The 26141-nt window shown below is 43.0% G+C and overlaps 1 protein-coding gene across 2 annotated transcripts in view; it reads left to right on the forward strand.

Moving 5' to 3' along the window:
* Positions 1-26141, forward strand: part of CDH20 (cadherin 20) — a 183735-nt gene that overhangs the window by 103804 nt on the left and 53790 nt on the right. For both annotated transcript variants that reach the window (XM_019542101.1, XM_019542109.1), the window contains exon 3: positions 17407-17780. In XM_019542101.1, coding sequence (XP_019397646.1) covers positions 17532-17780 — 249 coding nt within the window. In that variant the 5' untranslated portion in view covers positions 17407-17531. The remainder of the gene's footprint in view (positions 1-17406; positions 17781-26141) is intronic.

Below are 26141 nucleotides of genomic sequence, written 5' to 3' on the forward strand. Positions count from 1 at the left end.
TTTTTTGTTAAGCATATTGTAATAAGTGGTAGCAAAGAGAGAGGAGAAAGAAGAGAGGAGAGAGACAACAAGAAGAGAGAGAGAGAAAGCAACATTTATAATTATTAACTATGTTAATATACATTGCATCTTGCCATGTACCTCCACTCCAGTTTTGCTTTTCCCGTGTGCCCACACTCTTGTACCTTATGGGGTATACATTGCAGTTTTTTAATAGACAAACAAGTGTACCTCTTCAAGTGTGTGGGGAGATTCACCATTTGTGAATGCCACACATCACCTGGTCATTGCAATTTCATCTGTCTTGTTTCTATTCTATAAGGGAAACTAAACCACAGTGACTTACCCCTGAATTAAACAGGCCATAAATTACTGCTTTTTAGCTTTCACTTACTGAGAGAGAGAACAGGCAGGAAAAACAATTACAACAGATTCAGTTGAACTGTTGTAAGTACCCCCTCTTACAAGCAATATCATTATCTTATCTCATATTCGTTCTTTATGCTAATACTGATTGGCTTATCCAAGTATTTGTACAGTTCAGGCATCTGAAAACATATATGGATCCAACATGCAAAATAACTGAAGAATTCTACACAAAATGTGCAATAAAGCAGGAAGGAATAATGAAGGAGAATGAAGATGGTAAAAATGAATAAAGTATAATGAGTGAATAGGGAATTTTCCATAGACTTTTTACATCCCAGAAACACGGAGCAGGAGGGGTCTTCAAGATGACGTCTAGTCCACCTCCCTGCTTTTAGGCTGGATCAAGCATACCTTAGACAGGCTTTAATAAAATGTTGTCTACCTGTTTTTAAAAACCTTACATAATGGTCATTCCCTAGGTAAGCTTGATCTAGTGCTTAACTACCTCTACAGTTACAATGTTTCCTACTATCTAACTTAAATCTCCTTTCCCACAAATTAAGCAAATTAATTCTTGTCCTACCCTGAGTAGACTTGGAGAACAAGTGATCGTTGTCCTCTTTGTAGTCTCACCAGCTTTGAATAGTGTTAAATAATTACCTTCCTTACCTTACATACAACACTTTTGTTTCAGTAAGATATCTACATTCTCTGTAATAGCATCATATAGTTGGCTCAGATTTAGTTTGTTGTGCATTATAATCCCCATCTCCATTTTCGCCATGTAGCTGCCTAGCCAGTTATTCCCCATTTTGAATTAGCACATTGCATTTTGTCCTTCTAATTATAGTACTTTAGGCTTGTCGTACTGATTTCATTTTATTAGACCATTTCTCCAAATTATCAAGTCATTTTGAATTATAATCGTCTTCCAAAATGCTTGCTGCTCCTCCCAGTTTGCTATTATCCATATAGTTCATAATTTTACTTTTTACTGCATCACCCAGTTATTAATGAAAATATTGACTAATACTAGGACTAAGGCAGACTTTTGCAGGCCCTGCTTGATGTGTCCTCCTGGTTCAACAATGCACTGTTGTATTAGCAAGTACTAAATAAACGTGCAGTAACCAGAGTTACTGTGCAGTAGTGCCAGTGAACGTCTTTTAGGTGACGCTACTATGCAGTAGTCTAATAATACTGCGTAGTAGCGTATTAGCACTGTCCATGGTGTGACGCACTACTGTGCAGTATTTTTTGGCGACTGCACAGTCAGCGTCTCATGTAGACGAGCCTTCTGAGGACAATTTTTCAACCACTTGTGCACATACAATACTAGAATTCCATCTAAACCATTTTCTTCTGGTTTGCTAATGGAAATATCTTGTGGATTTATGTCAAAATATTTACTAAAGTCAAGCTGTATCATACCTGCTGCTTGCCCCAACTCCATTAAGCCAGTTACCCTCTCTAAGAAAGGAAGTTATGGGTTAGTAATGATTTGTTCCTGGAATATCTTGTTTGGCAGTGGTTTTCAACTTTTTTTCATTTGTGAAGCCCTAAAAAATTTTGAATGGAGTTGCAGACCCCTTTGAATTGTAAGTGTGGGTATTCACATACTCTTGATTGATCATAGTCATCTTTCATGGACCCTTTAGAAATAGTCTGTGGACCCGCAAGAATCCATGGACCACAGGTTGAAAACCACTGTTCTAGGGTAAATGCCATCAAACTACACTAACTCGATAAGAGATAACAAAACACATAGCTAGTCAGTTTGCAAAAAAAAATGAAGGCAGGAGCCCTAAAATACTTCCATTAATTTTCACTTAGGTACTGGATCTGGCTCTTAGCAGAGATCCAATTGAGGGGGGCAAAATTACTAATTATAGATGTTTTTGATATCAATCTTTTCTTTTTACTTCCGTCAGTCCCTCAGCATATAAAGAAAGAAAGACAGGACTAATGGCTAGTAATTTTGGAACAAATTTCAGGAAACATTTCTATATAGCGTCTTGTGAACCTGTCAGTTCATTGCCCAAAGATTTCAGTGAGTCCATAAATGAGTTAGATTTTTAAAAAGGCCTAATCATTTTCAAGCAAAAAAGAAGGAATCTTAACTCATGCTTCAGTGCGCAAATTGATCACAGGGGTCAGCAATGAATTTTTGTTGCCGCTTAAAGCATTTTACAGCTGGATTGGCACGCTGGATGTTTTAAAACTATTATGACTAAATTAGCTGATGTATTAAACAACATAATGAAAATAACCTCAAAGTCCATGAGTAGTACTTAAAAAGCACTATTACTTGTAATCCAAATTCCCCCAAAGAAACTTCCATTAAAATGTAGTTTATTTCCTCTGGAAATAAAACTGCTAGGTAACAAGCATACAGTCAGATCTAACTTTGCAAACACTAGTCTTTTAACTCTTATGCTAAACACTAGCAAATTGCCGATCAAGAATGATGGGCCGGGGGGGGGCACTGCTCTGCATCAGGTCCTGCTCCACCTCCTCGACAGCTCCATATCTGTCCCCATGCCACCCATCCCCACTTTCCCCCCCTGCTCCACATCAGGCCCCACTCCACCTCCCCACCGGCGTTTCACATTCAGCCCCATTCCACACCCCCCAACTGCCACTCTACATCAGGCTGCACTCCCTTCCTGCCACCACCACCCTGTGTCCAGTCCCGCTCCCCCCCAATCACCGCCACTGCATATCTTGCCCTGCACCACCCGCCCCCCTCATTTGCATAAACCTGGCCTGCTCTGCCTGGCCCACATCCACCTGCCTCCCTCCCTGCTCACCACCTCCCCCTCCCTGCCAGCTGTTCTGGTGGGCATCAGGGCTGGGCAGTGGGGGGGGGGTACCACTGTGATCCCCCTCTTCATCTTCAAGCAGGGAAATGGAGGGGGGAAGCCCCACTGCTCAGGCAGCTAGGGCATGTGTGCTGCCACCACAAACTTCCCTGACAGCAGTGCAAAGTTGAGGCCACAAGGCCTGGACACACGTAGCCAATGGCCACCCACCCTCTCAGTGGCACATGCACAGTTGGCCAAAAGCATTATGTACAGACAGACAAACAGACAGACACACAAACAGCAAGACTAAACTCTTTATATATCTATAATTTTCCCCACAATCTCTAACCTTATGTCTATAAAGTAAGACCCCCCCCCTTTTCCCTTTATACTCTATAGCTTCTTTTGGTAAGATGCCATCTGGAGTGAACTAGAAATCCATTCTACATTTACTTGGAGAGCACCCTTTCCAATTTCCTGGCATAAGCTTCTTTGATGCTATTAGTCTTGTTTTATTTGTAGCCAAGTAGCTTTTGTCAAAATTTTGTTCACTTCTGAACTACCATTTACAATCAGCTAAGAGTGAAAGGGGACTTATTTAAATAGAAGAATCAGTTATTGGCAGCTTTCAAAAGCAGGATACCACACTTAATAAGCCAGTGATCATTCTGTTAGTATAACCCTTAAGTTCCATAAAAGGTACAGATAGCACTTGTAGGTAGAAAATAAGGCAAAATGACAGGGAAGAAATTCTCAGGAGAAGGTGTAAGTCCAGTAACTATAAAAGAAGCATAATTTTAGTGCAGTGCACATGTAGAGGGGCTAACTAGGAAGATAGGTCCTTATTTACTATATTCCTCTGCAATTAATTTTAGTTATGCTCCTCTTTAAGTCTTGGTTAATTTTTGACTATGGCTAATTTTGGCCGAGAATACTACAGACATCAAAAGGTGCCCATTGCATCTTCAGCCTCTTTTCAGATTAAGCAGGGTCTCTTTTTTAAGTATTCATAATAAGAAACTGCCTGGTCATCCTCTTATCAAAAAGATGGGGACCTAGGTCACCCTTTATCCCTTTATATTACAATAAATACAGAAAACCATTTTGCCTTGAAGAAATCCAAATGAATGTAGTTGTCAGCTACAAGGATATATACCTTCCTGGGGGATTTTTGAAGGTGGGAAGGGAGTCCCAACACTAGATTATGAAAGAAAACGAAGATGAATAATGTCATTCTCCTTTTTAAGTGTTTTAATAGGATATGTCACATTCAGGGAGGCCAATTAGGTAAAATCTCTCACATTTCCTGAGGGGCACACAATAATTGAGTTTGAGGACCAAAACCTAGAGGATGACATGCAAAAAATCCAAGGCTGTTTTTCAGGGTTCAGGGAAATTATTTTTACTGGATTAGAACAGTTTTGGGACAAATGAGGTCAGCATATCGTTATTCCTTATTGCTTTATTCTTTAAGCCTGAAAGCTTGCTGTGAAGGCTGTGCACTCATATTTTGTATTCCCAGGAGCACTTTGAAGTTCACCAATAAGAATGAAGTAGATAGCACTATGGCCCTTCAGAAAGATACATATACAGTAAAACTGTATTGTATGCACTGGTTTGATTCCTTAGACAGCAGCCTGAAGCTTGCTGAAAAGGTTCTTCATCTCATTGCTTAATGGTGGACATGTCTACAAATGCCCCAATGGCACTTTTGTTACTGCACTGTACTTCCAAAAGGAAGTACTAAATGACAGTGTAGTAACAGCCCATACTGCATCTTGCCAGTGATGCATGGTTATTTTTAGCCCCTACATCATTATAGCAATGCACTATAATGAGGCACCACATTGCTACAGCAAAGTAGTGTCACATGTAGATGCGCCCAGTATTCATTCAGGCATGGTGTTGGAGATGAGGCAATCAGTGAGGTCAGGGCCAGATACATATGTCAGTATTGGCTCACAGTGCAAATGTCAGACCTGAGAGAGAAAACATGGGATGAAGGTTTAAAACCTTGCAAAAGACAGACATAACTACCTGCAGCTTGATACTTATTCCTGCTGTACATATAAATGGCCATGTTTTAAACAAAACATAAATGAAGGTATATGACTATATTTTAAATAAATATTTCTTGATAGATGGCTAAATATTTCTTCTTGACAGTAAGACAACTCAAGGTAATCATCATCATCATCTTTACCCTGCATTTGCTGGAAGATGGTTGCTCTGAGACAGTTTTTAGGGTGTTAAGTTTTGGACTGTGTTTTAGAAATGTTGGGTGCATCTTCATGTGCACTTTAATGTTCATTAGCCTACTTTAATGTTCATTAAAGCATCACTTTAAAAATAATTTGCTTTCGCTAATGCAAATTAAAATAGGATAATACGCCTTAAGTGTCACTTAAAAACTGTGCTCTTTAGTTAATAAGCATTAAGGTAGGGTAATGCGCATTTTCCTTGTACCTGACAATGGAGGGCACTTTTGAATGTGCTACAGGGATGTGGGGGTGGTTCTTTAATTAAAGTGGCTCCAAGAGCCACTGTAATTAAAAGTGCAGCTGCATCTCATGTATCAGTATCCCCGTGCTTCAAAATAGCAATGGGGGAGCTGGAACTAAAGGTTTTTCAACAAGCTTTAGTTTAAGTACCCCTGCTGCCATTTTGAAGTGTGGGGACACTGATACATGAGATGCAGGAGCTGCTGGAGCACGGCAATTGCCACTCTCCAGCAGACTCAATCGAGTCTGCTCCACAGCGCTGCAATTCCAGCACATTGGAGCAGCCTCCATGCTCATTTTTATAGGTGCCCAAAGGTACTAGATTTAATGCACGTTAACTAAAGCGTGTTAATGCATGTGTAAACACACCATTAGGCAACTTCCCCAATCTTTTCAAATACATTTTAACAGTCCCTGCAGCGGCAGGGTACTGATCACCATAGTCACCTTGCTTTGCCTGTAGTAGGTTAGGATCCTAGGGATCCTAGGCCTTGGAGCTGCACAACAGGGTTGCTTTTGTAGTTTTAAAAATAGGTTAGACAAGGGCTGGTATGGGATATTTTGGATAGGGATGACTGTGCCTCAGGCAGGGGGTTAGACTAGATCACCTGCAAAGGTGTCTTCCAGGCCTACTTCTCTATGATGCTGTGATTCTCTGATTCTCCTAATATTTTGGAGGGCAGCCAAAAAGCTATTCTTCATATCTGCCCTAGTTGAGATGACATGTGTACCCCATAACCTGTCTACCAATCTCTTTTGCGTAACAGCCAATCTGCTTATCCTTCCATTTAGCAGCACTGGGACAGGAAAAAACTCAATTTCTCACTGCTGAATGGAGATTTACCTCACTCTGGAGCCTGACGCACCCAGAATGCAGTTCATAATAACCAGGGAAAATGCTTTTGTTACCATAGTTACCATGCAATGTAGTCTAGGATGTCCCAAACTCAAAATGAAATCTAGTGGTGAAACAGGAGGGGCTGGATTTCATTCTACCTGTTGGCCTTGTAAGTGGATCTAGGTGCCCAAGTGAGATTGTGTTCCCATGTTCAAGTGCCTGAAAAAATCTATTAATGCTTTTTAATTATTATTTATATTTATGATTTTCTTTCATGTCATTATTTTAAATTATTGATTACTATTGATCTATTAATAGATTTTTGTAATGCACTCTTATCTGACATTTCAGCTTAAGTCCCAAAGAAACAGAGGAATAGGAGGACCCATCCTTGTTTTGTATTTGTCTTCCAGGTGTAGCACATGAGTAGGATGCTCTAGAAATATACTTAAGCACTTAAGTCCATTTACGTGCCTAATAGCTGGAATAGAATCTTGCCTGAGATGTTTTTATCCTACTGAAGATGAATGCAGAACCATTCAAGTCAACTGCTCAAACCCAGAAGTTGTTTAGGAACATATGCTCCAGGCTGGTTGCATGATGCATCTAGACTAGTATTTGCCCAAAAAATGACACCTGTGTACTTGGTATAGCATTAGCCTAGGATCAGAGGCTGGGATGAGGCAGAGTTTGGGAAGGGACAGTGGTCTGTAAAGAAAATCTAGCCTATGGAAGATATCCAGTGCCTAACTTGTCCAACATGGAGTATATCTACCTTGTGTTCAGAGCCAGGAATAGATTGGTGTAAGGGACTGGGTGTGGACAGTCAGGTGGGTCACCTGTGTGGCAAGGGCAGGGTCCAGAAGCCAGAGTCAGGCACCATCAGGAGGTAAGCAGAGCCCAGGGATGAGCCAGGTCATGGACCAAGTCAGGAACCAGTCAGGAGTGCACAGAGAGTCAGTAGCCAAGGCCTGAAACTGGAGTCAGGGTTTTAAAGCAGAAGTCAGGATTGCAGAGCCAAAGTCACAAGCCAAGATCAGAAGTGAAAGTGAGGATTAGGTAAGGGGTTCCAAGAAGGCCAGGGCACAGTAAGGCAATCTGTTGCCAAGACAGCTTGCCTGGGTTTATAAAGGACAATGCAGGTGGAACACTCTTCCTGCAATCCTGGGGCATAAATTAGACTAAACCCTTATTAGCAGGGATCCTAGTTTTTCATGGGGAAAAAACCAAAAAATCTCTGTTTAAAAAACACAAAAATCCGTGTTTTTTCATGACCTACGGAAACAGCTGTGGTGCCCTACAGTGATTGGTGTCATTTCTGCTCCCTTTTATTTTTGCCACCATTTTTGCTTCTTAGTGTATCAGCAGTGCCCCATCCCCACTTTGTCTGATTGGCCAAGAGGCGAAAAATAAAATAAAAAAACAATAAACAGGAACAGAAATTGCACCACTCATCGCTATGCTCTTTGGGTAGGTCACAGAAAAATGTGGATACCGTGCTTTTCCACAGTGAATGGAAAACTAGGATCCCTGCTGATTACCAGCTGAAACCTGGTACTGGATTCCCTTTTCCTTTCCCCTTCTCCCCTTTGCACAGCCTAGGCTCATGACAATAGAGAACTCTCTTACTGTATCGACTACCTCACTGCACTATGAATGCCCTAATCAAGCTAGCCACATTGTACTCAGACATGTTTTTGAGGACATCTAGACTTAATGTCTTGGATGGCTTCAACATGCATGCCACAGCTGGCTCTTCAGGGCTGCAAAGGGACTTCAAGGCCTCCAAGCCTACCACAGGACTATTGGGCTGACATGTAAAGCAAGACACATATTGGACTTAATGTTTTGCATCTACTTGCAGACAGGGGTTCTGATCACTGGGGGTATCATTAAGATGTCTCTGTCATGATCAGGCTACTACCTTCTTAAAGGCATGGACCCCTATTCCCTGATGCCCCTATCAGGGTGGTGGACCAGTAAGGATAGTCTGGTCCCAGGGACTCTTGGAGCCAGTGGGATTCCTTTACTTTGTAGGGGACAGTCCCACTGACCTTGGTGGCTACTCTGTTGGTAACAGTGGGATAGCATGCTGTGACAGTTGTGCCTCCCCACGACCGTCTATTCGTGGCCCCGCAACACCGATCAAGGGCCAACCGCCCACCTTCTCTCCTGCCACGCCTTGTTGTTATTTGTTTGATTGAAAGATCTTAATCAAACGGGAGGCTGCCTATTTTCTGTCTCAGTGCCTTAGGCACTATCTGAGGCTCCTTTCCTCCCCTTATACTGCAGCCCAAGCCTCACAGATGTATCTGGTGTTGTTCAAGTCTGTCCTACTCCCTGCGCCGCGCAGACGTTCTCTGGCTTCCCTCAGCCTGCACCCTCACCGGTGCCCTCTAGCTCGCCTCAGAGCCCGCACCGCTACTGGTGCCCTCCAGCCTGTCCCACACTGCTCGTTTTGGGACTTCTCGCCCATGCCAACTCCAGGCTCCTCACTGCCCCTTCAGTCGGGGCTTCTTGCTGCCCCCTAACTCCTTTTGCTCTGCTGCTCCTCACTGCCCCCAAACTCTGGGGCTCCTCACTGCCCCCTTTCTTTGGCTCTGGGGCTCCTCATTGCCCCCAAACTCCAGGGCTGGGGCCCATGCACCCCAAACAATGCTGCACCCTCTCCCGCACCAGGAACCTCCACGCTACTGTGGAGTCCCTATGAGGCCTCCTCCACCCCTAATAGCCTCACCCAGTCCTCCGGTGAAATAGTAAACACAAAATGCAAAGCCCCCGGGCTACAACATAAAAGCTAGACCTTTCTGGTCAAAAAATACGAATCTCTCCCTACCAGATAAAGAGAGAGAGAGAGCGCATCAACCCCCAGCAGGAACCAGGGGATGTTCCGACCGTCAGAGTTCTCCCCTTTGTTCTGGCTGAGTTCTTCCTCCCTCAGCCGCTGGAAGGGAACTGCTCTCGTGGCCTTCTGCCTGGGCTTAAGAAGGGCTAAACTCCACCCCTTCCTGTCTCTAGGTTTCCCTGGTTGCTAGGGCAACCAGCACCTGCGCAATCCTGGTGACTGGCAGCTGCTCTTCCCCCTTCCCGCCACTAGGGGTCTCTCTCAAGCCATTTCTGCTCTCAGTTGCAGGGCACCTGAGAGCTCTGCAACACATGCTGATTTCAACCAGGGATCCACTCCCACTGCTGTAGCAGCATAGGTTCCCCTAGCTGAGGCAACTGAAGTGGGAGGATAGATGGTTAGAGCATAAGTGGCTCTCAAGCCATGCTGAAGTTGACTGACTGTGGCATAAATCCCTTTTCAATTAATATGCAATGGCAGTGATGCAGTTGACCATGAAACATTTATGCTGCATTTACATGACCTGAAAGGTATTTGCAGAACCGCATTTAATTAGCTGCCCTCTTTCCTAATAGGTAAGTCCCAGGCATGGGGATGGGCAAGTGCTTGTCATCCCCTTGGACCTTTCCTGTGGGATTTCCCAGTGTTCCATCTTGTTGTCCCTACTTTCAGCATGTTTGAGGCCATTGGGTAAGATTCTGCAGAGATCTGCAGTGAGGTCCTGTCAGCGTGCTGATGACCTCAAGTTCTGCCTCTCCTTTCCATCTGAGCCAGGCCCTGCAGTCTCAATCTTTCCCTAGTGCCTGGTAAAAGTCAGGGATCAGATATTGGTGAGCTCACTAAACCTGAAGCCAAACAAAACAGAGCAGATGATGTTGTTTGTCAGATCTTATGACCTGGGAGGGCTGGGGATACCTATCATTCATGGGGTTCAGCCTCCCCTTGTCACTCAGGTTTGCAGCCTTGGAGCAGTCCTGGATCCCTTGCTGCACATGGAATTTCAGATTGTTCCAGTAGCTAGGAGTGCCTTTCACCAGCTCTATCTGCTGAGAAAGTTATGGCCTTTTCTTCAGACTCAGATATGGCCACTGATCTCCATGCTTTTTTAACTACAAGCTACACTGACTGGAAAGCTACACTATTGCAATGAGCTCTACATGGGGCTGCCCTTGAGAACCATCTGGAGACTGTAGCTGGTATACAACATAGCAGTCTGCTTTCTGATGGAGCAGGTCACCAGAAACTCATTATTCTAGTGCCCAAGGTCTGCACTGGCTTCCAATTCTTGGCTCAAGTCAAGGTGCTGGTTTTGATCTATAAAGCCCTAAATGGCCTGGGCCCTACCTAAGGAGCCACTTCCTCCCTTACGTTCCATCATGATTCCTAAGGTCAGCTGAGAGCAACTCCTTACCAGTTCAAACTGCGCAGCAAGTTCATACCATTAAAATACGTGGCAGGATGTTTTTGGTAGTTACTCCTCAACTTTGGAACTGCCTCCCCCTTGAGGCCCATCAGAGCCAGAGCCTAGACATCTTCTGTAAGCACTGTGGACATTTATACACATGCTTCGGGGGTAGGGGGGGTGGTACTTTAATTAAAGTGGCTCCAAGAGCTGCTGTAATTAAAGCGCCTGAGCACCTGGAGTGTCTTGTGTATCAGCATCCCTGCACTTAAAAATGGTGGCTGACCACCAGAGCCCAGAGCATGGCTTTGCCTGGCAGGCTCCAGGTTCCAGTGGTGCATTCTGCAACCACATGCACCACCCCACTTTTTTTCTGGCATGGTTTTTTTACAGGCCCATAAACTGAGATTTCCCAGTATGGTATTTAATTTGGCTTCCATGCTGCAAATATGCACCATGGTGAACAGAATCACAAGTGCTGCATACATTCCATGGTGCCTCAAATGGCTTTGAAGCACCACAAACTGTACATTCCTGCTCATCTGGATGCACCCTATTGTTGCATTTTCATTACCCATCTTTTGCTAAAAATTCAGTAGCAGCTTCTCAGTTTATGGGCCTGTAAGCATTCTATTGGGATTTATGTGATAGGACTCCCTCTGTCATTCTCTAGGACTTTTTAACTCTGCGGGCATTTCATGACTTCGAAAGACTTCAAATCTTGAGGAAAATGAGCTCACTGATGTGTCCCAGGAGAGATTGTTGACTGGTCTGTGGATATAATTTTGTGACATTGGACCATATTCTGAGTTAATGTTTATGCACCATATGGTGCATTGTCAACTTTCATTGTACTTATCCAAGATCTTAATAAAAAAGAAGTAAAGATAAAAATACATGTTCAGGGCATGTCTGTTTTCCAGAGTAATACCAAATGCCTCCAAATTTATCCATTTTTTTTGTAATGTAAACTTACTCAATAAGCAGCAATAACTTCCAATAATAGCATTAGAATAAACCAGGAATAAAGGCCATATAGCTGTAATAACACACCAGCTTCTGTTTAGTAAGAACAATCAAGGGATACAGTCATTTAGATCTGTGTTCAGAAGGTGCTCCTGTAAGGCTATCATATTTTATGATGGTGCTGTGAACAGCTAAGCATACAGAAATCCTGGGTAGTAATCTGGGAAAGCATAAAAGAATAATCCCTTTAATGGAAAAAAGGAGTTATCCCACCCTGTGTTTTAAATATCACAAGAAATTTAAAGAACAAAATAAATTGCTCACTTGGAGCATGCTTTGCACTGAAGTTTAATTTCTTCCTGCTGTGTTCATTACCAAGCTGTTCAGTTTCTTGAGGCAGGACAGATGAGGAAAAAAACTTTAAAAAGTCATTACACGTGTAAATCAATTTCCACCAAGATTAGTCTTAGTACAGGAAAAATGATGATGAAAACCATTTATGTACGTATATTAAAAAAATCCTCTGTGTGTGAGTGTGTGTGCACGCGTGCGCGCATGCACAGACATACAGAGAGAGCAAATGAATGGGACAGAGTATATTCTATCCTTCTACCCTATCCTTTCTGAGTCAGTTGCCCCCTAAGGCCTTAGATCTAAAACTAAATTACTTGGGCATCCATGGAACCCCACAAAATCAGCACCGGGTAGAACTCTACTCTGGCAGATCTGCTGAAGCACCAGGCCTGCAAAGTTATTAACAGAGGATCAGTTTTCTGCATGTGAGTAATCTTGTTGTAGTCAATGAGATTATTCATCTGCATAAAGTTAAGCACATGTGTACAGCTGTTCTTGATTGGGGCCTTGGATGGTAAGATCCTTGTTGCAGAGACTAAATCATCAGGGGTTCATGTTTATACAGCATTGGCACAAGCAGTCCCCATCTCTGAGTGAATACTCTAGGTGCTGTATCACATATAATCTCATAAAATCCCAAATCTTTAATTTTATTCTTTCTTTGGAGCTGTTATTCTCTGAAGAAGTAACATACGCAATGGGTCATTTGTGAGAACTGTGAAGAATTTGTTCCTGCCAATATTTCTCTTCCTTGTCTTCTTTTCCTGGAAATTTAATTTAATTGAAGTAATTTAATTAAAGCAAAAATGCTGCTTTTTGAAAGGATGGAAGCTTTTCATCAGCTCACTCTCAGAACATGTGTCAATTTTACATTAGGATGTGTATGTTAAGTGATAATGTTGTTTACACACAAGGAGGTGTTTGGACCCCTGGTTGCAAGGTACAATGAGGGCTTTACAGGTCCTTCTGAGCAAAACCCACATTCTGTAACTGTGCCTTGAAAATAATATAAGCACTCTCCAGTAAGGTGGGCATGGGGAAAGATGGTAGCCTAGAAAATTAATCAGGCAATTAGATACCTACCACAAGGCACTTTCAAAAAAAAATAGTTCAGGCTGAGCACTTGGGCTAGGGACAGAAATTACACATAAACCAGTATTAGTGATTGGAAACTGGTTCAAATCTGTAAGAAAACAGAAGTTCAGTGCACATAAATGCTTTCAAATTGGCCCAAACCAACTTAAAATAACCTTGGATGGATGTAGTATCAGATTTAGGTTAAATTGGTTTATTGAACTTCTGTCCCAGATTGCCTCCAGATTCAAGTTAACTCACAGGCCCCCAGCATCACAAGATGCTTTGCACCTCCCCTGGAACCTCCCCGCCTCACAGCGTAGGCAGGCTAGCCTTGGCCCAATCTGTCTGCTCCAGCCAGGTTCTGGCCTGGGCCACTGCAGGCATGTGGCTGCATTTCTGGAATCAAAAGTGAGTGTCTTTTCGCTTGTTTATTGGTTCAATCTACACAGCTTAGACTAACCTGAAAAGATTGAACTGATTCAGCTTTGGGATTTTTGCCTGCTGCACTAATGCAGCCAAGCCAAAGACCATGGGGCAGTCAGCAGTGAGTAACAAATCTGGTAGTTTTCCTAGGAGGTTGGACAGTAGATTTGTATGGAGTGGTTTGGATAGGGATGATCCTGCCTGAGGCAGGTTGTTGGACTAGATGACCTGCAAAGGTCCCTTCCAGCTGTGCTTCTCTCTGAGTCTATGACTTGTCTCCACTGACTGCATGGAAAGCCCAGCCACAAAGCTGAGAAGTATACCCCACCCACTTTAGGGCCTACCAAAAATTAGTGATTGTAGGCAGGGTAGTGCAAACACATGCCCAGGGCTGCTTTCACACTCTTGGGCATGACCAGGCATCTAGGCATCCACTCGAGGCTACTCTAATCGAGCTGCATGGTCTTATTTCTGGACCTTGGTGCACACTGAGCAGGAACAATCAGAGAGGACATGTTTCTCAGTGGTGCTGTGATATGGGCCACAGAAGTAGCATCAATACTTTTAAACGGTGCCCTTTATTATCTGCTTGCAACGTACCATACTCTCATGCCAGCAGTCTGATTGGCTTTAAAGGGGCTCCTCGCATGCACAAAGGAAGCAAGATTTCACTTCCTGTGGAACTTAAATCTTTGGAGCTTGCCTTTGCTGAGCTCCAATAGGCTGCTTTCTTGTCCATGCTCCATGCAGCAAGCAGAGTAGCCATTACTTCCCTCCTTTCTGATGTTTAAGTCTCTTAAAAACCTGTACAGGATTTCATGAGAACATAAGTGAGGGCCTGATGTTACTATTCAGGTGGAGGTTGAGTAGAGCCTTCCTGTGTGAGGTGTTTCATTGTTTTCTCCAGCTTGGGGCAGGCAGGCAGAATCTATTCCTAAAATGGTAGTATTGAACACATTTGAAAGCACCTTGAGTGTGCTTCTGTTGGGCTCTGTGCTTTTGTGTACTATCCTGTTGATTCTAATAATTGGCAGTGTAGGGAGGTAGCCAGGCACTCTGGGGCAAAGCAAAAGCAGCAACTTGCAGTTGCTTCTACAAATGAACGGCTGTTGGTATCAGCTGCTTTATTTTGTGCACCCCGCCCCAAGTAGGCACCTAGGGCAGTTACCTCTTATTCCCCTACTAGTTATGCCACTGCCAATCATGCTACCTGCAGCTACATAGATCAGAAGTATCTGCACAAGCAGAATGAGATAGCCAGTGCAGCACCAGGTACACCAGCAGCAGCAGCTAGCAGTAGAGCAGAAGTCAATGAAGCTGTGCCATTTTGCCTCCTAGGAGGATCTGTCCCAGTGCATTCAGTCGGTCTTCTTAGCCTCATAAGTAGCAACGTTGTTTTTATTCAGATAATAATTAAAGAGACCTGACCTTTGGACAAGTCTACATTTTTAAAATTTCAGCCCAAATCTTGAAAGTTTTGGAAAGCTGTGGGCCAAGGCAACATCACAGGACCTGATTCCTTTCCACCTCTTAGGTGTCTAAGTAGACACATGTATCTCAGTGCCCTTCTATTCCACCCTGTTCAAATCCCTTACAGTTTATGAATGTATCTACTTTTGAACACATACAGTCATCTTATCCTTAAGACTGAGTCACAGAAAAGCCTCAAAGAGGGAGAGAACCCATCTCCCTTTTGCATTAACTGCTTTTCAAGATCTGAGCAGGGTCATACTTGGGGATACTCCATTTATCATGTGATGAGCAGCCCTTCATGCTGAACCTATTCTAGATCTGGCCCATGGATGAAACCCACCTGTGGGATCAGACCTGTGAACTGACCTTGAATCACTCATCCAGCCCATGGGGCCAGAAGGTTGAACACCACTATTCCAAAGGACGTGCTCTATTTCAGGGGTCCTGATCAATCACAAAACCTGGATTATGAATAATATTTCCCTAATTTTGCCTAATTAAAGTCCTACTGGTTACTTGCTAGTAGTCAACCACTGGTTACTTGCTAGCATGAAGGAAACTATAGTGTCCTGCCAGCCGGACTATAACTGACCATTGCACGTTGTGATCTGAGGTTGTCATTAGCCACAGTATGTTATTAAAGGTAAACAAAATTGAAACTCAAATATTGAATTTTCAAAACAACATCCCGACATCAGCCTGTGCTTGGACTGCTTCTCACATGATGCTTCCAGATTCACTATAAAGTACCAAATATATTATGACTAGTTTTGACCCTTTCGCTACATAGATGGGGCTCCATTCTGGTCTGTGTTACACAGGTGCCACTTCCATTAACTTCTCAGGAGGGAATGGAGCTCAGGAGCTTTTGGATGCCAGCACCCTTCTATTAACAATTTACAATGACTTATCTCTTCTATAGATCATTCTGGCTATAATATTGCACTATTCCACTAATAATTATAATGATTGGAGACACACTTATTTCAGAGTGAATTCAGCTTAATAAACCTTGGAATTCAGTTTGGACTCACTATATCAGTCAATTTCCAAGTCCAGAAAAGCTTTAGCTATGCAACCTTAAATCATGTATATTCAAAGACTCCATTCCTCCAGACTTTTTATATTGGAAAAAATACTACATTTTATCAGTTGGCACTTTTAAAAAATCCATGCAGCTATGAATGATATTTTTAACTCTTTGAAAGATTTCAATTATGATGATTTGACAGGCATCTCCTGCTAGTTTTTATTTCCCTAGGATAAAAACAATTAATTAAGCCTCAAGACCTTGATATAATAATAGTAGTAAAGTTAAGCATGTGGTAGCTGCTTAAGCTTCTGAGCCCAATAAACACTTGCTAACAAGTCCATTTGTCCTGAAAGGGAGCCAAGCCAGGGTTCTCAGAAAAAGAACAGCAAAATATTAAGCCCAGAGAGGATGTGCTGAGTGTTTTGACAGAGTAACTAGAGTGCAGTGCCACCTCATTAAGCCCAGAAAAACAGGGAAAGAAAAGATTGCTACAATCAATGGCCTGGAGTGAGGTCACCAGCTAATCTGACTTCATGACAAGAAAAAAAACCTAGACTGATGAGAAAGTGTCCTCTGATGGAGGTCGGCATTCCTCTGCCTAAAGACGTTTTTCAGGCTTAAGAAGGAAAAATTTGTTAGCTTGACTTGCTTAGACATAGACCACAATAGCATGTGACCATCAGCTTTCTGCAACCTTTTGTGGATTCAACAATGATTAACTGACCATTCAAATTCTAGAAATGTCACATTAGCAGCAGTGATCAGCTCCTCAGAGAGGAAGCAATGGAGTGTGAAACCTGAATTCAAGGAATGAAGGGTTGAAAGAATACTTGAAGTAAGAAATATTTTGCAGCTTCTAGAAATGAAATTCAGGGTCTGTAATGTGTCAGTAATACCCTTGTATATGTATGCACATGCCCAGGTGAGGTGGCAAGATGGTTTCTAAACAAGAAGAAAATCAATTGCCATAGAAACATTAATTGTGTTTATAAATTTCTAAAATGTATTATCCGCAAAATATTTTCAAAAGGCTTCTGGTCATAAATATTTCTAAAGGGTTGTCTGTTAACTCGTGGAAATCAATAATATAGTGGAATCTTGAAGCTAAGTGAGCAAAGTCAAGAACTCTTACTTCCTAAATATACCCCACCCGGTCCCTGTATCTAAGCATACAGTGCTACAGCTAATGAAGTAACAGACTGCTTTCTTCAGAACATGCATGCCCTGTTTTCACATTTCTTATGCAGAACAGAACAGAAGCTCTCTCTGTAGCACAAATAAAACATGTGCTTGTTACAGAAATTTTTCCTTAACTTTGCAGGTAATTCTTATCCTCAGAACCACAGTTCTCTTGCAAGCTTCAGAAGCCTACATATTGGACATTTTTCCCCTCCTGAAGGAGCCAACCTGTGGTGTTTTCATTTTAACAACATCCCTCATAAATAGATGTGGACTTCAGGTAGAATGAGCAATGCAAAGAACTTTCTTGGACTTGGTGTGTCCTTGTACTTTTGGGGACTGATGGACCTTACTACAACTGTGCTATCTGGGAGTGCTAAGCCACTTACCAAAAGCCAAGAAGATAACCTATCTGACAAGCTGCTACTGCATCAGCGAATGAAGAGGAGCTGGGTGTGGAACCAGTTCTTTGTTTTGGAAGAGTACACAGGAACTGACCCTTTATACGTTGGCAAGGTAAGAACCACAAAATGGGAAGCTTAAGGGAAGAATGGAAACATGCATATATATACATATATATGTGTGTATATATATATGTGTATATAAATATTAATATATTAATAGTAATATATTGGCAGAGTTTCCTAATGCCTGAAAGCTTGCAAAGAACTTTTTTCCAACTATTTAGTTGATCTAATAAAATATATCACATCTACCCAAAGAACCTTGCCTGAATACACACACACACACATTTCTACATCCATATACCATATTTTCTTGCAGGTAACACACATCTTTCTCCCAAAGCCAGCTGCTGGAAAGTGAAGTGTGCATTATATTTGAGAAATACGGTACAAGTGGGTTCTTCCTTTTATGGGTGAAACAAACCATAAAATCTGCAATGAACAGAACAATGAGCTCAATTCCCAGCTGCTGTTACTCAGTTACTTACTACAAGGAATGATCTTTTTTTTCATTCTGCCTTTCAAAATTAGATGTGTATCATATTCCATGGCTTGTTGTATGTGAGAAAATATGGTATTACATGGCAAGAAAAAAAAGCCAGATTTCCCCGAAGTACCTTTTATTATAGTCCTTCTGGCAGTGAATCTGTCCATATCCAATTTACTTTAGTTCTCCAGAGTTTTTTACTGGTCTGACCTTGAGTTGGGAAGAATTTCTGTTTCAAAAAGCTATCAATGTATTTGCCTGATTCAGAAAGATCTGTTGTAACAATTATCGGATGTAATTGAGATAGTTTTAGAAAATTTGTAAGAGTCTTTCCAGGGACCAATACAATGTCAAGACAAAGCAAGGTTATATTGACATGTGAGGAATACGGAAGAAAGGGCTTATAATAATGCTTCTGTCTGTGATCAAATCTGATGTTAAATCTGAAATTTACAGTCCAATAAGACTAACCAGTGGCTTTTGAAAAGTGTGGTTTCATATTAGGGTTTCAATTTCCTCCCACTTACACTGGTATGACTTCAGCACTATTCTATTGACAAAAGCAGAATATGTAGAGGAGTAAGAATAAGTGTTTATATTAAAGACATAGATTTCTAGGGTCAGAAGAGACCTATTAGATCATTGAGTTCGACCCCCTGCTCTGGGCAGGAAATAGTGCTGGGGTCAAGTAACCCCAACCAGGTGCTTGTCTAATCTCCTGACATGGGTCCCCACTATTCATTCCTTGACACTGGGTGTAATCTGTGATATTAGTACAGAGAAATGCAAAATCAATGTAAAATGCTACCACGTTCCCGTGGTAGAATTTCCTTTCCAGTAATACAAGGTAATGGAATTGCAGGCTTATGGGGCATGTCTACATGTGACACTAAGTCGTGGTAGCAATGCGCTTCCCTAGTATAGAGTACTGCTATAGTAAAGTAGGTGCTAAAAATAACCATGCACCACATGTATGGTGTAGTACAGGTGGTTACTGCACTGTAATTTAATACTTCCAAAAGGAAGTACTAAATCACGGTGCTGAAAGTACTAAATCATGGCGCAGTAACAACATCGCCATAGCAACATGTGTAGATGCACCCCATGATGTTTTAAACCTTACTTTACTGATGGTCACTCACAATTTGCCACTTTCTTTATTTCCTTTTTCCACTGCATTTTAGTACTCTGGGATCACTGAAGTTATTTTGATCCTGCCACTTCAAAGCTCACAGGCAGGTCCATGTTTACCTCCAATTTACACTGGTTATAGAGATAATTAAAAGCAAGTGACAAACATTGAGCTGATGCACTGGGGGAAATGCTAATGTGTTTAATTGTTTGAAGAGTATGCTTATGGTTTAACACGTTGAGATGATCAGATGCTTTGGTGATGAGTATAGCATACATATATAGATGTATAGATTCATAGATGCTAGGATATATCAAGAGGATTAGATGAGACTGGATAAAGGCTGGTGAAAATCATGTATTTGGGGTTCCTTCTTTTCTTCTAAACTTCATATTTTAGGAAAAATGTTCACAAGTCCAAGGATCTGTTTAGGAGTTGTTTTTATCACAGGTATAATTCTGCAGGGCTACAATGAGCTCTCAGTTACAGTGGGGTAAGTCAAAAAATGACTTTGGCTTGAATCGAGTTAATTCAGGGTGAATGCAGGATTTGGCAAAATGGGGGGCTGGGAATAGCTACCTGCACTGCAGGGAGGGCTGCACCCCTGTTCCCACCCTCCTTCCCTCAGCCCACTGGTGTGAGCAGACCCCACTGTGGGAGCCTCAGGGGACTTTTTCAGTTGCCAAAGGAGGTAAGAATCCCTGCCTTCCCCTCTATCCTCAGAGGCATGTCCCTTCCCCTCTCCTTCTGTCCCCTCCTCTTCCAGACACTGCTTTCATTGCTGTGCCAGAGGTGGGGAAGTTTTGAAACTGCTTCTGCTCACTCCAGCCAGGGTGCCCAGGAACTGGGCTCAACTGGGACAGTCATGACAGCAGCAGCAATGGACAGTGGCTGGGTTCCCCCACACTGCCTGGTCCCTCCAGGAGTAGGCACAGAGTGTCACTGCTGCTGCTCTAAGTGAGCTATTGGACTAGTCCCAAAGAATGTCCCTCCATCTGGCGAAAGGCACTTTGATATAATATATAAATTATAGCCCCTGTGCAGCCCAGCTGGAGTGGGCAGGAGCACCTATAAAGATACCCCACCCATGGAACAGCAGGGAAAGCAACTGCAGCAGATGAGGGATGGAGGGGAAGGGGGAGGATGTGCCGAGCATGGAGGGGAATGGGGGTTCTCTTCTATTCTGGGAAAAATGTAAAGTCCCCAGAGGCTTCATCAGCATGGTCCTGTCCAAAAAAGGGATGCATTCATGCCAATGTACCCCCTCTGGATCTGCCTCTGGCATTATTTCTGATTTACCCCTGCAGAGCTAACATCAATGTGTTTTTGGGTGACTTGAGTGGAGTTACTACTGACAGACCCTGTTTTAAGCAAGATGTCAAGCATCTCACCATCCTTGATTCATCACCAAGCCCAACTTCTCCCAGTTTCCCTTGTGCTTTAAGGAATTAATATTTATTTCCCCCAAAGGCCTTTGCTTAAAAACTAGGGCCAGATTTATCATCTCAATTACACGAGGATAAATCTGAAGCTATTTTCCAGCACTGAGAGCACAACCAAGGTATAGATAAATGTATAAAATGGTTCGTCATTAGGGGGGCCTGGATGTGTAATCAAGCATGCAAATACATGGGCATAAAACACTGCAAGCACAGTCCTTAGGTGGTCTGAGTGTGCAGTCAGCATAACTGAGGAAAGAGAAGGCAAGATGACTCCTAGGGCCAGCCCCAATGCAAGTTAGAGCATGGGGCCCCGTGGAATGTTTCTGGTGGCCAGAAATGACTCTAGCCATATCTGCTGTCAAGCTCCAGTGCCCCTTGCAGGGTAGAAGAGGGTAAAGTGAATAGCATAGAGACAGTTTATTTGCTTTTCATTACAAAGGATTCCCCTCTGAGAGGGAAGTTTCATCCTGCTTTGGAGAAGCTTTCAATTAACTTTACACCACTGGGGCAACACCAAGGAGTCTTTAACCTCATCCACAAATTAAGCCTTGCTGGTGCAGTTTTAATGGCCTCTATGAAAAATACCCTATGGTTGATGGAGAGACATAAAGGAAAAGTATTTTTGGACAGGGAGAAGGAAAGATCCTCCTGACACACAGCACAATGTTTTCCTTTCTCCTGTGCCTGAAGATGTCATTTAGAGGTTAGTTTCAAAGCACTGCATGGTGTTTTAGCTACATGACTCCCATTAAAGTTAAATACTAGGCTTCAACCTTTTCAGTGGTGGAGGTGATTGGACAATGTGATGTTAGGGAAACAAAAAATGCTCACTGTCGGTCTCAGGCATTTCCTGAGTTTATCCAGCAGCTTATAATATTCCAGCACCAGAGCTCTGGTACCAAAGGAAGGAGGGCTTATTCCTTTGCCACCTCCTCACCCTATCTCTGTCTTGAAGACCAGCCCGTATTGTGAGTTTGGCAGCTGAACAGGTGTGCAAGGAGATGGGACAGGCGTAAGTTGGTCTCCAGTTTGTATTCCTTGGGCTGCAACTGAATTCTTCACACTACTCTTGTATTGCAGGTGCCACCCTCCCTGAAGAGTTGCGACAAATGGGGGCGGGGGTTCTTCCCCTTTTTAGTGAAGTTTACCAAATGCAAAATGTAGTGCATGCTACACTGTTTCCCCTCTGAGCTACTGGGGCTTGTGGTGTGCAGACAACTCGGTTATGTATAGGGTCTTATAGAAAAAACTGGAGAAGTGACAGTTGTACTACTACACTAGAGAAGTCATAGTTGTACTGCTGCACTTGCAAGGTCTGGTGGTTAGCCTGTGTTTGTTTTGCCACAGTAGGAAGTTCCTGCTGGCCCCATCCAGACTCTCTCTTGGGATACTATAGTTCCTAGACATGCTGGGTGTGTCCCTATAAGCTTGCATGTGCAGGGGTGCACGTTTCCTATGGGACAAATAGCAGTGGCACATATTTGTGCCACTGCTATTTATCCTTGGGCACACCCTGCACTCACTGTCTGGTGTATGGCACATGGCAAAGGGACCTGGGTGGGGCAGGGAAGGCTCCAGCAGCCTTACCTGGGATTGTGGGAGCCTCCTGGGGCAGCAGCAGTGCTGATCCGGCCGGCAGCCAAAGTGAGGCTCTGGCCGGCCAGGCTCCAGTCTCCAGCTCATGTACTGTTACCATGTGCACTGGACTGCTTTTTTCAGCAGCAGGTGGGTTTTTTTGATAGTGAGATCTGGTGTCAAAAAAACCACTGTGCTGCAAATTAGCAGCCTGGTGCATGGATGTACATGCACCACGTGTGATTTGCAGCACCTCAAACAGCTTTGAGGTGCCACAAACTGCATGTGCACATTCATGGGGACATGCCTGCATTTCCAGGGAGAATTACTCTGTCACACTGCTTTTTTGACACTGCAGGAAAAGGCATAACTAGGAATTTTAGTTGTGTCTGCAGGAAGAGGCATTAACTAGGACAAAAGTGCCTGAAGGCCTGCAGATAAATTCAATAATTTGTTTGCAAATATCAAGTTGATCTAACAAAAGATATCATCTCTTCCATGAGTTTTGATTCCTTTTGCCTCTAGACCAATACAGCTACAACCTGGATACCTGACAAATAAATGCACAGTAACTCGAGTTACTGCATAGTAGTGCCAGCAAATGCCTTTTTTGTGATGCTACTGTGTAGTAGCCTAATACTACTGTGCAGTAGTATTGCATCAAAGTTTTTGCCACACAACCTACTGTGCAGTAATATCAAGCTATTGAGAAGTCAGTGTCTCATGTAGACATGGCCACTGACATAGCTGGTGCTTTCTCAAGGGCTGTATGCATCACTGCTCACCTAGTTCCTCATTTACTATGGAAGGGGAAAATCTGAGGGGATTCTTTCCAGCTCCAAGCTTGCCACATGGAAGCACAATGCACCACAGCTGCCCCAGCATTGGCCCAACTTGCAAGTGGATTTCTTTTCCAGCCCAGTGACTGCTACACAACACGTCCCTTCCTTGGAGAGCCTTGGTGTTGGACCTTCTGATCTGTCACCGCAGCAACAGGAGCTTCATTCTGTGAATGCTGTTAAGATTTATTATAGCCTGGAATGGTAAAACCTTTGCATACAAGGTGCAAAACAAATTGCAAAAGAAATCCTATTATTAATCTGGCATACCTTCTCCTCTCTTTCTCTCTCTCTCTCTCTCTCTCTCTCTTACACACACACACACACTAACAGATACATACATTTATGCTCTAGACATATTTTGTCTACAAATAATAGGGTATGTTCTTTTTCAAGCATTACTTTCTGGAACTTGTATTAGTTTGAATTACCAGCCAACCTGCTTGAGACACAGTGGATGAAAACAGATGTCACCTGACATCAGTTGTGAAGTCATAATCTTTTTATGGCAGCACAAATGCTGAGCAAATAGACATCAGTACCCTTTGTTACACCTCATGAAAGGAAAAACTGTGGTGCGACAAAAGGTGGTAATAGATTTTGCCACTTCTTTGCAGTGGATGTCTACTACCTTCTCTCCTCAGGCAGCACCATGCCCTAGAACAAGGGGCAACATGCGTTTTGCCCAGTGAAGCAGATCAGCTGTGCCGCAACACATCACAGCATGGCTGATCCGCGTCATTCAGTGATGTCTATCTCTAGCCAGTGTTTCTAACATGCTATTATACAGTAAGGCAGAGATCCTTATTGATTGTAAATAGTGTTATTAATAGCCAAAATACTCTCCTCATTTACACCCTGAGTGATTGCATTGATTTCAAATACAGCTGTAGACCGAGAATGTAATTTAGCAATGAGTTGGGCTCAGTATCTTTCTCTCAGTCCCTTGAACACTTCAGTTTCACTGCTCATTTTAAAATATACCTTTATTTCTATTTCAGCATTTTACCGCTTAAGCAGGGCTTTTTTATTAACATACCACAATCATTTCTCCTCCTTTCTTCCTTCCTTCTTTTCCGTCTTTCCCGAGTTAGGTGTATCAGCTGGACCTACTTATGTGGCCATACTCACTGAACCAAATGTGCCTCAAGACAGTGTATTGGTTCTGGATCAATCCGCCATGCTAAAATGCTGTCTTTCTGGAAAAGTCCTGGTTACTAGCTCCTACAATGAAGTTCTCTGACTTCTAAGAGTACAGAGCAAATAGTGTTTCCTGAAGATAGACCACTTTGTAGTCGAGTGCCTGTGTATGACTTGATATATGTAGCAGTCATCTTGGTTTAACTGCTTTTCTGCTGCCAAATATTACTGGTTTCCTACTTACTTTAAACTGATGCATCTGTGAAGAAATACCAGCCTTCCACTGAAGGGTCAAGGCTCCAAAGAATACTGCCTAAGTTCACAGTAGCCAAAGCAGAGACCTGCAGCAAAGTGATTAAATGAAATATCAATTACCCGACAAGTTAATTGTCACGATCTGTACCTTTGCTTCTTACAGCCATTTTGGAGCCTCATAAAAAGAGGTCTCAGCTGTAACTTTTAAATACAGAGTAAGATATAAAGTCTAAATGGGAGTAAACCTAAAATGTGCTTTTAACATGTTTTAAAAGTAACAGAAGGTACATGATTTTAATATATGTTTTTCACAGTGTGATGCAAGGTTGATTATAGAATAAAGCTAGTGGCTCAGTAATGTAATTTCAACATCCTTTAAGGAAATGCTTGTGCTTGCTTAGAACATGTAGGTTAGCTGAATACAGATGTGACTGTTGTGTAAAGTATTCCACTTCAGTCACTGGTAGAAGCAGTGCTAATTCAGAGCCCCAATGTGGTTCTTATCCAGAATAATGTGAAACTTCCATTGGAGTCAATTAGGGTTGGCTCAAAGCTTGTGTAGGTCATATATTGTGCTTTGATGGGATCGTGAACAAAAAAGAATCAGAAGGCCAGATTTGCAGCAGTATTTCATAGTTGAAGGTGAAGGGTCTCACTGACTTTCACCTGAGGATGTGGCCCAAAGGAGTTAGATCAGATAAGGTAATTAGATAATTAATCTTTCTTCCTAAAATTACAGTTTGGACTGTCATGAAAGCCAAGGTTGTTCCATATGGTATGTCTCTATTGTATTGTCTAGACTACTTTTAAATGCCTGCAGCTGGGGATCCCACCATTTTTGTAGTGAGAATTCTCCATGACCGAAAAGATGACACCATTAGGATTGTGTTGTGCTTTTCTACCTATGCCTGCCTGCCTGCCTTCCTTTTTAATTTAATTCTCTTTGACTATAAACAGACATAGCATTTCCCTTGGGAGAAAGCCTTCTGTCTTGGGATCCTACAGTCTATTATCCTGCTTTATCCTGGGAGCTATGCAACGCCATGTTGTGCCTCCAGCTGCTGGATGAGCACAGGATGAGTGGTCAGCATGCGGCTCCCAGGGCAAAGGCAGCAGGCCACAGAGCCCCCGTCCACAGTGGGCAGCCCATCTCTGTCCTTCGCACTAATCTGGGGGGCCACATGCCCCCCATAAGGATGTGTGCCCCTGGATAAGCCTCCTGCAGCTCTATCCCATGACCCGCCCTGGCCCCAGCCCCAGGGTCCCATTCACCCCAGCCCTTGCCCCTGCCCCAACCCCACTCCCTCACCATGGGGGCCTCGATCTGGTCCACAACCTGTTCCCTCTCCCCCAGCTTATCTGCTGGGTGCTGCTCTACATGCCATTGAGCTACATTCCTGTAGGGTTGTTTCCATATTTCCAGTTTCAAAAAAAGAGGACACCCTGGCGGGGGGCAGAAATATGACTGGGTGAGGCAGTGACATGCCTGTGCCCTGCCCCTCACTCCCAAGCCACAGCTCTCCCAGCCTTGCTGCTGCCCCTC

Source organism: Crocodylus porosus, unplaced genomic scaffold (assembly GCF_001723895.1).
Source record: "Crocodylus porosus isolate Cpor-Errol unplaced genomic scaffold, CroPor_comp1, whole genome shotgun sequence".
NCBI classification, from domain to species: domain Eukaryota; kingdom Metazoa; phylum Chordata; order Crocodylia; family Crocodylidae; genus Crocodylus; species Crocodylus porosus.